This window comes from Neoarius graeffei, chromosome 9 (assembly GCF_027579695.1).
Source record: "Neoarius graeffei isolate fNeoGra1 chromosome 9, fNeoGra1.pri, whole genome shotgun sequence".
NCBI lineage: Eukaryota > Metazoa > Chordata > Actinopteri > Siluriformes > Ariidae > Neoarius > Neoarius graeffei.
Window position 1 is genome coordinate 60270348 of NC_083577.1, and position 12613 is coordinate 60282960.

A 12613-nucleotide genomic window follows, 5' to 3' on the forward strand; every position below is an offset into this window, starting at 1 on the left:
CCTTCTGAGGCAATGAGCAAACACATTGTACCATTAGAACACTGGAGTGAGAGTTGCTGGAAATGGGCCTCTATACACCTATGGAGATATTGCACCAAAAACCAGACATTTAGTAGAATTTAGCTAGAATAGTCATTTACCACATTAGCAATGTATAGAGTGTATTTCTGATTAGTTTAAAGTGATCTTCATTGAAAAGAACAGTGCTTTTCTTTCAAAAATAAGGACATTTCAAAGTGACCCCAAACTTTTGAACGGTAGTGTATTCCATTCAGCTAACATGATACTGAACGAGTCGAAGATGAGTAGCTGAATGGAATATATCTGATAGACCATGAAAAAAGCCAGCCAATATTATTATTATTATTATTATTATTATTATTATACATACTCACTCTTCATATCAGCCTTCTCGAAGGCCAACACTAGCTTACCCCCAACTCGGTGCTGTTAGCGCGGCAGTCCAGTTACCTTCCAGCTGGTATAGCATTAGCGTTAGTGAAGGCAAATGCTAGCTTACCCGCGACTCAGTGCTGTTAGCATGGCAGTCCAATTACCTTCCAGCTGGTGTAGCAGTAGCATTAGTGAAGACCAACACTAGCTTACCCATGACTCGGTGCTGTTAGTACAGCAGTCCCGTTACCTTCAGTTTTTCAATGTCTGTTGATATGTTTTTATCTTGTAAATATGCGTGAGGAATATATAGTAAAGTTTTGGTAGCCTTTTGGGTGTTCAGCACCTCTTCGGTTTCAGTTTTTAGTTCATTTATTTAGTACTTAATTATCGCATAGCTAATCCTAGCAGTAGCACTGGATTAACCCCGTCTTCTCTCTTTCCCGGCAGACAAAGAAATGATTGTGCGCATGCGCAGCAGAAAAGTTTTGTCATTGGATATTTGCATGAGCTCTGATGTGTGACGTCAGGTTGTCTTGACAATGTGCAATAATATAACAATATTGCACGCTCATTCTCCACTGGGGAGAGTGGCATAATACAGTACATGGAGGATAAGTGATATGATAACAATATTGCATGCTATCAATAAACCCACTAGAAAGGAAATGAATACATGTTTTTATTCCATGAAAAAAGTGGCCTGTATGTGTAATATTTTCCCATATTTCATGCTGATGATGTCACTCCCAGTGTTTCCCCACTGACTAGATGCGCGTTGTCAATATGACGAACCGGTACAAAATTAAAATCCTTTTGATTAACTTGCGTATTTTTTGTGGATGTGTCCATATAATATAAAGTACATTACAAGGTGGCACAAAGATATGAAGTTTATCTTCTTGTATTGAAAAAATATATCACTTGTTTGCTTCACTCACTTGTGATATATACATTCACCACTACACCATATACATTCCAGGTTACTAAAATGTGCTAAAGGTCACTAACCCTAAAGTCAATGTGATGCGATGGAGTAAAGTATATCAACAGACAATATATAGACAATAGAGCAAATATTCTGTCAGCCATTTCTTGCTTGAACAAAAATGTAGTAAAGTAAAGCATATTCTCAAATAACTAATTTATCTGCAGACTGTGTCCTCTCTCTTCCTCCCACAGATTTTCCTCAGGCAATTTTTACAGGCTGTCTGACACAAAGGATTATGGGATATGTAAGACAGCCAAAGATGTATGCTGAGTTCAAAAAGTGCTCAGATGAATGCGCCTCAGAAAGCAGCATTCTATGGCTACGTCCATGTTAATATGTTTGTTTTAAAAGAGCATTTTAAAACAAAAACAATCTCTGTCTAGACAAGCGTTTTAGCTCCGTATCAGAAATAATCTCAGTCCATACTAACCATAGACTGTAAAAATAATGGACAAAGCCTCTGTAACATCACTCATAGGATGTTTGAAGCTCAAATAAGGAAGCTACGAGCGTCACCATCTAGGCAGAGCCTGACTCTGCCTAACTCCCAGCTTGTCCATAAATGGAGAAAGGGGTGGGGATCGTGAAGCTTGGCCACTGGAATAGTATGGCTGGAACAGTACGGCCAGTTTACAAAAAATTATCACTGGGTATGTAACCGTCCGATAACATATTTGATCAAGGAGTGTCATCTTTTTAATCTTAATTAATCTTAATAATTGTTAATAAAAACAACATTAATGATAATATTTCCCCCGATGTCTTTTTCCCTGATAGCTTAGATAACTAACATTAGCTTGGTTAATAGCTAGCTTGCAAGTGATATAGCTAGGAGTGGTTGAGGTTGATTGACTTGCTTTTGGAGCCAGCCTTGAGTGGCCATTCAAGGAACTGCAGATTTTAGCACTTCAGCATTGGCTTCACTTTTCAGGACCGGAGGTTGTTACTTGATACTAAAATTCCTGAAAACGCACATCACATGTCCATTGACGTACACTGGGCATGAGCATGTCATTATAAACAGCTGATGCCAATTGTTTTCTTCTGAAAAAAGTAATGTGATAGGAGCATGATGAATCAGGGAAGGCGTTGTGACTGATGAGACCCAATCAGGAAGTGAAAGTGGGTGTCTGCGTCATCACTTGTGTCATAACCAGTATTTTGTTGGCTAGCTTGCATAGCTAGCTCGTTAGCTTCAAAGTTAATAGGCGTGTTCCAGCCATACTATTCCAGTGGCCAGGCTTCACTATCCCTGCCCCTTTCTCCATTTATGGACTAGCTGGGAGTTAGGCAGAGTCAGGCGCTGCCTAGATGGCAACGCCCGTAGCCTCCTTATTTGAGCTTCAAACACGCTCTTCAGAAATCCTATAAGTGATGTCTTAGAGGCTTTGTCTTTTATTTTTACAGTCTATGTTTCCAAAATCTCCATTTTTGGGACTTGAAAACTTAGGAGTAGTGTACACTCTAGGCGTAAACATAGCAAAAGTGATGCATTTTAAATCTACTTAACAATTAATCGCTGAAGGCAAGGTGAATATCGATGAATAATAATTGAGATGAAGTCGAGGTTATTATTGACTGATATTCACTGAGCCTGAGGCGGATAATTGTTTTAGTATAAATACACAGGTGATTTAATTTAAAAAATCTTATTCAAAAAAATGTATTATTTATTTCAGTCTTCAAAAGTGGTATACAAATATAACGCACACAGACTTGTGTCATTTATCTATCACATAAAATACTTTGTTTTGAAATGGATAAAATAAATCACAACTCCACCTTACCTTTGAATAGTTTTAGACCAAACTTCATAGCATCTTTAGTGCTTTTAGGAACAGCATTTTCTTTCATAACTTGTAATTCTTCCCCACTTACAGTGACAAAGCAATCGGCCGCCATTTTACCATGTCGCTGGAGGTGATTATCGAGAAATAATCCAAATCTCTCGACCAATCAGCGAGCAGTTTTCTATAATCACCTGCGTATTTATGCTAAAATGTATTAATATGGATGGAGCCTATTATTTGATGACGACCCAATTCTTTTTTGTCTCTTAATACAATATCATAGGCAGCTTTATGTTTTGGAAATACCTTTAGTCAAAGCCTTCCCTTGAATGAACAATAGCCCTAAACCCTAAGAGTCCTGTAATGTTGTACACAGATGTCAATGGCTTTAATGAGCAACAGTTCAAGATCTATGTTCCTAATTTTGTGCATGTGGACTGTCCTCTTCAAGTCACATGACAGGTTTTCAATACAGTTCAAACCTGGAATCTGAAATTGTCATTGAAAACACTAATTTCTGTGTCCAACAACTGTTTATTTTGTGTGATGTGTTTTTGGGGTCATTATCCTGCTGAAAGATCTATCAAACAAATATTTATCCCCTGGCAACCAGGTTTTGAGTGAAAATATTATGGTACTAAGCAAAATGTAATAATCCAATCAATTTTCACAAGAGTCCATCAACAAATAGCCAAGAGTTTGTGGTTTTTAATATTATTTAGAGGTGTCCGGTAATGTTTTTGAGAGATCTTACTTACAGTCTAAGTTCTGTCAGAATATTTTTCTCTGTTTGTTTAATGAAGTGAAAGATTGGGATTATTTTCTATAGCCGTTTTAGCTGTTCTCTTCAGGGATGCTAATAATTCTGGAGTTGATAAAGATCAGTCAGTGTTTTAATATCTTTTGATATACAGTGCCAAAGCTTTAGTTAACTGAATGAGTTTGATGTGGTGTTTGCTGTGAGACAGGACTACATATTGTTTTTTTTTCTTCTCTCTCAGTGTATAATCATCAGTGGGGAAAGTGGAGCAGGCAAAACAGAGAGTGCTCATCTCATCGTCCAACATCTCACTTTTCTGGGAAAGGTATAACACACAGGCGGACTTTGTACAAACAAACACTTTTTAATGAGAGAGAAATATTTCACAAAAGGTACTGATTCCAGGTTTCTCTCTCCCCCCCCATTTTGGTTTTGCACATACAGCACCAGTCAAAAGTTTGGACACATTAATAGTGAAAACATCAAAACTATGAAATAATATACGGAATTATGTGGTAAACAGAAAAGTGTTAAAATATGTTTCATATTTAAGATTCTTCAAAGTAGCCAGCGTTTACCTTGATGACGCCTTACACACTATTGGCAATATCTTAACCAGCTTCATGAGGGAGTCACCTGGAATGCTTTTCAATTAACAGGTGCCTCGTCAAAAGCTAATTAGTGCAATTTCTTGCCGCCTTATTGCATTTGAGATCAAATAGTAAATAATAAAAATACAGTAAATACCTCCATTCGACAACTGTAGTAATCCATACTATGTCAAGAACCGCTCAACTAAGTAAAGATAAACGACATCCATCATGAAGTGACTTTTAGTAAATAAAAATAAAGAAAAACCATTGAATTAGATAGGTGTGGCCAAACTTTTGACTGTTACTGTCTTACACTTTTTATGATATGTTAAGAATGTATACACATTACCCAGAAATCCTCCTCCATAATGATGTGAGCATTAAAGTCATGAAATAATCACTCTGTCTACGGATGCATTGTTCCCTCTGCAGGCTAATAACCGTACGCTTCGGGAAAAGATCCTGCAGGTGAATCCTCTGGTGGAGGCATTTGGCAACGCATGCACGGCTATTAATGATAACTCCAGTCGCTTCGGGAAGTACCTGGAGATGAAGTTTACACCCACTGGTGCCGTCATGGGTGCTAAGATCTCTGAGTACCTCCTGGAGAAATCACGAGTCATCAAACAGGCCACGTGAGAGTCATACTAACCATCATGCTATTGTACAGAGCTAATTCGAACCATAGCAATGGTTTACTATTTCCCTACTAGTAGGTTACACAAGCAACATTAAAGTGGTACAAGTGTTGTTAGTTTAGCATGTCCTGATTGTGTTTCTGCTCTTTTTTATTTTGTGGCAGAGGGGAAAAAAACTTCCACATATTTTATTACATATATGCTGGTCTTTATCACCAAGATAATCTGAAGAAATACAGATTACCTGAGAAAACAGCTCCCAGGTTTGAGACTCTGATCAAACATTTATTGTTTGCACACCATGTCCATCAAAGCACAGATGATATTGACCTCTTTTTTTTCACAGGTACATTGACAGTGCAAATGGCAAAGTGATGCAGGAAATTGTGTCCAGCAAACTATACAAAGACCAGTTTGATGCCATTCAGGACTGCTTCCGCATAATAGGGTTTTCAGAAGAGGTGTGGTGTGATGACTTGTTCACTCTTTTTTTTTAAAGATATTTTTTTGGGCTTTTTTCACCTTTTATTGGATAGGGCAGTGTAGAGACAGGAAATGAGCGGGAGAGAGAGACGGGGAGGGATCGGGAAATGACCTCGGGTCAGAATCGAACCCGGGTTCCCGGATTTATGGTATGGCACCTGAGCCACGACGCCCCCATGACTTGTTCACTCTTGGCAAAACCACCTACGAACCAGGCCTGGGTTTTCATTTATCAACAGTGCATATGCACACACTTGAGTGTAAATTGTGTGTAAGAACTTTTCACTGTGAAGCGTGTGATTTATCAAAACAATGTTTGCTTAGATTTGTGCATATATTTACTCACAGCTTTGACTGTGCATACATAAAAAAAGCCACGTGCAATGTGTTCGCACTTATCGTAGGAGCTACAAACAAGTTTGTGGTTGAGCACAATTTCCATAAATAGCTGACAGAGTTCATGTGTTAATGAATGCAGCATGAGTTACAGTATGCCTTATAGGCTGTTAGCAGTTCCTGAAAACAGTACTCTTACAGTTGTGCTATCAGCTGGGACTCAAGTTGGAGTTCTGATTTTTGGATTTTGGTATTTTTCACAGAGAATTTGTGGATATCGTATATATTTCTCAACTATCACTGAATAAGATTATGGCAGCAAGGTTGCATGCCATAATTTCTCTTGCCTATTCCAGTGCACAGCAGGCACGTGTGAAATTTGAAAAAGAACTTTCACACAATTGCTGTCTTTCCTAGTGTCAAAAACTTGACTGTATTTGTCACATTTAAAGTGCCATCAAAAAATAAATTTGTGACACACACTATGGAAAAAAGACAACCATGCAGAAATATTAAGCAGCACAGCTTAATTACTCAACACTCAAAAATCCAAATTGAAATCTGCTTCAGAAAAATAAATGAAGCATGGATCTTCTCCGTGGCACTAGCAAAATGTCCGAGTTCTGATTACCCTTTGAAACAGTGCCTTAATATACTGTACACGGATAATTGTGGGTGTGTCTGTTTTTAAATGCACAGTTAGATGCATGCTCAAAGTGGCTACACACTGTCGGTTTTACTACTCATCACTGTGTACGCTGACTTGCGTACAAACTTTTAAAACTCCCAGTTTTATTTTCTGTATGAGACTTTATGCCTGAAAAGTTATGCCTAACAAAAAATTTAGCACCTTTTTACGCAATGATGATAAATGAGGCCCTAAATTATAATACTAATCATTTGAGCACATAATATTAATATGATCGTGCTACACATTAAGGTCATTTATCTTTTTCATGATGACTTTAAAACTATTTTTATCATTTATGTTAACCGCCGATGTCCTGTTCTATTTGTACAGGAGGTGAATTCTGTATACAGAATCTTGGCTGCTATTTTAAACACTGGAAACATTGAGTTTACCTCCACCACCTCTAAGCACCAAACAGATAAGAGTGAAGTGCCTAACTCTGAGGCCTTAGAGAATGGTGAGAACTTATTTTCAAATTAACATTATAACACATGCCTTTGAAATTCATAAAATACACAGATCTATTGAAACAATTTTCAACATGGTGGTATAACCATTTAAGGTTTATAGCACTGGTCATTCTTATATAGTATAGGTATACAGTACATATCTGTTTTTTTGTATTAGTAATTATTGACATACTGTATGGCTCTTCGCCATGTAGCAGCGGTTCTGCTGTGTATAGGAGCAGAGGAGCTTCAGGAGGCGTTGACCTCTCACTGTGTGGTAACACGTGGTGAGACCATAATCCGCACCAACACGGTGGACAAGGCTACTGATGTGAGGGATGCCATGTCCAAGGCCCTCTATGGCCGACTCTTCAGCTGGATAGTGAACCGTATCAATGCCCTTCTACAGCCAGACATCAAGAGCTGGTATGTGAATTTAAAAAATAGCCTCAATGAGGCTGTAGCTTATACCGGCCACTGTTGTTGTGTGGGAGTTTGAAATCTGATCAATCCTATAGGAGGAGTAGCAATTTTTGTGAAATTGAATATGACCCCTGTGTAGCCGCATCCATGGCAGATGGCGCCACCTGGTGAACAATTCTTGCTGGTACATGTCTTTAGAGTCTTCTGAGTGAGTTTCAGTGAAAACGTCTCAGCAGTTTATGAAGAGTAGCGTTTAATGTGACAAGTCACCCAAAAATTTCAGACGCCCATAAAATAGTAAATATGACAGGTGGTGCCACCATCTTGACACCTACAGCTGGATGAGCTAAAAACCATCAACAGTCAGTCACAGCTTGCTGATATTAATCAGCTCCTGGAATCAACCAGTTTAAAATAGACTGAGGCTACTTGAGCCACCAATGCCCCAGATTTGGTTCTGTTCAATTATTTGATTCTTCTAGGTGAGTTTCAGTGAAAACATCCCAGCAGTTTACGAAGAGTAGTGTTTAATGTGACGAGTCACCCAAAAATTTCAGACGTCCATAAAATAGTAAATATGACAGGTGACGCCACCATCTTGACAATTTTGCACACCCACCTGGGCAACACTGTATGCAAGTTTGATTGAAATCCAATCCTGTAGGAGGAGTAGCGATTTTTGTCAATTGTGAATGGACAACAGATGGACGGACAACGCGTGATCGCATAAGCTCATCCGGCCTGGCCTACAGCTGGATGAGCTAAAAACCATCAACAGTCAGTCACAGCTTGCTGATATTAATCAGCTCCTGGAACCAACCAGTTTAAAATAGACTGAGGCTACTTGAGCCACCAATGCCCCAGATTTGGTTCTGTTCAATTATTTGATTCACTAAAACTGTGAAATATCCACCCCTTTCAAATAAACAAGATTTCAGAATGCAGTTGTTGGTGTCTTTCCCAATACAGGATGGTAAAACCTGTACTAGATTTGTGAACTCTTTGTTAGTTGTGTATTGCTTTCTGGCTTTACAGATCTTTCCCTGTATTAAGTTTGGTATGCATGGCCTCTCCATCTTAAAGGTGACCTCCATTTCAGCCAACACGGATTGCAGAATATTAATTGCCAGAGCAAGAGGAGAAAAGCACAATGAAAATGAGGTTTCTATAAATTTTTGATATTGAGTTGCATTGAGAAAATACTATTCAGATGATTAAACAGACTTCAGAAGGAGAATAAGAGGCAGTTCATTGATCCAAGAGAATCCCTTCAGATAGCAGCGTGTGGACATGTCAGACTCTAATGCTTTCCAGTCTGTTTCACAAAATCCATATGCACCCATTTCCACTCCAATCTTTCCCATTTTCATCCTTATTGCCACTAATAACTGTTAACTATGGCAGAAGGTGACCTTCAAAAACTGGTATGTTTTGCAGTCAGACGTGTTTCAGGCAGTGTGTCAGTTCAAATTAAGCACTCCTGTATACCTTGTTTAGGTTGTTTATGTTTTTGTGAAGGCTATGAAATTTTAATTCTTGAGCATTAGAAATGCTCTAAAGCTACGTGACATTGGCATAATGTGAAAATGATGTGTCTGGTCTCTGTGTTTGAAGTGCTGCAGAGAGTGGGATGTACGTGGGCATTTTGGACATCTTTGGCTTCGAGAACTTTAAGAAGAACTCGTTTGAGCAGCTGTGCATAAACATTGCCAATGAACAGATTCAGTTCTACTTTAACCAGCACATCTTTGCGCTTGAGCAGGTGAGATACTTATATCCCTCATTAAACTCTGCATTAACCTGCATTTTTGATCAGTTTGAACACTTGGGTATTCACATAGCTTTTATTGTGTTCAAGATGTAATCAGATCAACTGAATGAGCTCGGAGCTAGTCGGGCTTGCCTCAGGCATGTGATTAGTTCAGTGTGTTTGTATAGATTTGGGGGGAACATATACCCCCTCCTAGAACTGCCACCTTATTGTGGTGGAGGGGTTTGTGTGCTTGAATGATCCTAGGAGCCATGTTGTCGGGGGCATTATGCCCCTGTAAGGGTTTCCCAAGGCAGACAGGTCCTAGGTGACAGGCCAGACCAAGATCAGTTCACCAAAACCCCTAATGGAGCAACAACCAAGGACCGAGACGTCGCCCGGTATGGCGCAGCCGGGGCCCCACCCTGGAGCCAAGCCCGGGGTTGGGGCTCGCATGCGGGTGCTTGGTGGCCGGGCCTTTGCCCATGGGGCCCGGCCGGGCTCAGCCCGAAGAGGTGACGTGGGCCCGACCTCCTGTGGGTTCACCACCCACAGAGGTAGCAGTAGGGGGCTGGTGCAGTGTGGATTGGGTGGCAGTTGAAGGCAGGGGCCTCGACGACCTGATCCCCGGACACAGCAGCTAGCTGTTGGGACATGGAATGTCATTTCGCTGGGGGGGAATGAGCCTGAGCTTGTGCAGGAGGTTGAGAGGTACTGGCTAGAGATAGTTGGGCTCACCTCCACGCACAGCTTGGGCTCTGGAACCCAGCTCCTTGAGAGGGGCTGGACTCTCCACTTCTCTGGAGTCGCCCATGGTGAGCGGCGGCGGGCTGGTGTGGGCTTGCTTATAGCTCCCCAGCTCAGCCGCCATGTGTTGGAGTTTACCCCAGTGAACGAGAGGGTCGCCTCTCTGCACCTTTGGATTGGGGAGAGGGCTGTTGCTGTTGTTTGTGCCTACGGGCCGAATAGCAGTGTAGAGTATCCGGCCTTCTTGGAGTCCCTGAGAGAGGTACTGAGGGGTGCTCAGACTGGGGACTCCATTGTGCTACTGGGGGACTTCAATGCTCACGTGGGCGACGACAGTGACACCTGGAGGGGCGTGGTTGGGAGGAACGGCCTCCCCGATCTGAACCCGAGTGGTGTTTTGTTATTGGACTTCTGTGCTAGTCATGGTTTGTCCATAACAAACACCATGTTCGAGCATAGGGGTGTCCATAAGTGCACGTGGCACCAGGACACCTTAGGTCGGAGGTCAATGATAGACTTTGTTGTCGTTTCATCTGATCTCCGGCCCTATGTCTTGGACACTCGGGTGAAGAGAGGGGCTGAGCTGTCAACTGATCACCACCTGGTGGTGAGTTGGATCCGCTGGTGGAAGAGGAAGCTGGACAGACCTGGCAGGCCCAAACGTATGGTGAGGGTCTGCTGGGAACGTCTGGCCGAACACTCTGTTGGGGAGGTCTTTAACTCCCACCTCCGGGAGAGCTTTTCCCAGCTTCCGGGGGAGATGGGGGACATTGAGTCTGAGTGGACCATGTTCTCTACCTCCATTGTGGATGCGGCTGTTCGGAGCTGTGGCCGCAAGGTCTCCGGTGCCTGTCGTGGCGGCAATCCCCGAACCCGGTGGTGGACACCGGAAGTAAGGGATGCCGTCAAGCTGAAGAAGGAGTCCTATCGGGCCATGTTGATCTCCAGGACTCCTGAGGCAGCTGACGGGTATCGGCAGGCCAGGTGTGCTGCAGCTCAGGCAGTTGCAGAGGCAAAAACTTGGAACTGGGAGGAGTTCGGGGAGGCCATGGAGAAGGACTATCGGTCGGCCTCGAAGAAATTCTGGCAAACCGTCTGGTGCCTCAGGAGGGGGAAGCAGTACTCTGCCAACACTGTTTACAGTGCGGGGGGGAGCTGTTGACCTCGACTGGGGACATTGTCGGGCGGTGGAAGGAATACTTTGAGGATCTCCTCAATCCCACCGTCATGTCTTCCATTGAGGAGACTGAGGCTGATGACTCAGAGGTGGACTCGTCCATTACCCAAGCCAAAGTCACTGAAGTGGTTTGCAAGCTCCTCAGTGGCAAGGCACTGGGGGTGGATGAGATCCGCCCTGAGTATCTCAAGTTTCTGGATGTTGTGGGGCTGTCTTGGTTGACACGCCTCTGCAACATCACGTGGCGGTCGGGGACAGTGCCTATGGAGTGGCAGACTGGGGTGGTGGTCCCTCTTTTTAAGAAAGGGGACCAGAGAGTGTGCTCCAATTATAGGGGAATCATACTTCTCAGCCTCCCAGGGAAGGTTTACTCCAGGGTACTGGAGAGGAGAATTCGACCGATAGTCGAACCTCAGATCCAGGAGGAACAATGCAGTTTTCATCCTGGTCACGGAACACTGGACCAGCTCTATACCCTTCATAGGGTGCTCGAGGGTTCATGAGAGTTTGCCCAACCAGTCCACATGTGCTTTGTGGATCTGGAGAAGGCATTCAGCCATGTCCCCCGTGGTATTCTGTGGGGGGTGCTTCAGGAGTATGGGGTTCGGGGCCCTTTGCTAAGGGCTGTCCGGTCCCTGTACGAACAGAGCAAGAGTCTGGTTCGCATTGCCGGCAGTAAGTCAGACCTGTTCCCGGTGCATGTTGGACTCCGGCAGGGCTGCCCTTTGTCACTGGTTCTGTTCATAATTTTTATGGACAGAATTTCTAGGCGCAGCCAGGGGCCGGAAGGAATCCTGCTTGGGAACCACAGGATTTCATCTCTGCTTTTTGCGGATGATGTTGTCCTGTTGGCTTCTTCAAACCAGGACCTCCAGCATGCACTGGGGCGGTTTGCAGTCGAGTGTGAAGCGGCTGGGATGAGAATCAGCACCTCCAAGTCCGAGGCCATGGTTCTCGACCGGAAAAGGGTGGCTTGCCCTCTTCAGGTTGGTGGAGAAGTCCTGCCTCAAGTGGAGGAGTTTAAGTATCTCGGGATCTTGTTCACAAGTGAGGGAAGGATGGAGCGTGAGATCGACAGGCGGATTGGTGCACCCTCCGCAGTGATGCGGTCGCTTTACCGGTCCATCGTGGTGAAGAAGGAGCTGAGCCAAAAGGCGAAGCTCTCAATTTACCGGTCGATCTACGTTCCGACTCTCACCTATGGCCATGAGCTTTGGGTAATGACCAAAAGAACAAGATCGCGGATACAAGCGGCCGAAATGAGCTTTCTTCGCAGGGTGGCTGGGCGCTCCCTTAGAGATAGGGTGAGAAGCACACTCACTCGGGAGGAGCTCGGAGTAGAGCCGCTGCTCCTCCACATCGAGAGGAATCAGCTGAGGTGGCTCGGGTATC

At 43.2% G+C, this 12613-nt stretch overlaps 1 protein-coding gene across 1 annotated transcript in view; it reads left to right on the forward strand.

Moving 5' to 3' along the window:
• Window positions 1-12613, forward strand: part of myo3b (myosin IIIB) — a 122231-nt gene that overhangs the window by 13495 nt on the left and 96123 nt on the right. Inside the window, exons 6-11 of the mRNA XM_060930568.1 lie at window positions 4960-5162; window positions 5330-5428; window positions 5512-5626; window positions 7006-7132; window positions 7340-7550; window positions 9162-9309. Coding sequence (XP_060786551.1) covers window positions 4960-5162; window positions 5330-5428; window positions 5512-5626; window positions 7006-7132; window positions 7340-7550; window positions 9162-9309 — 903 coding nt within the window. The remainder of the gene's footprint in view (window positions 1-4959; window positions 5163-5329; window positions 5429-5511; window positions 5627-7005; window positions 7133-7339; window positions 7551-9161; window positions 9310-12613) is intronic.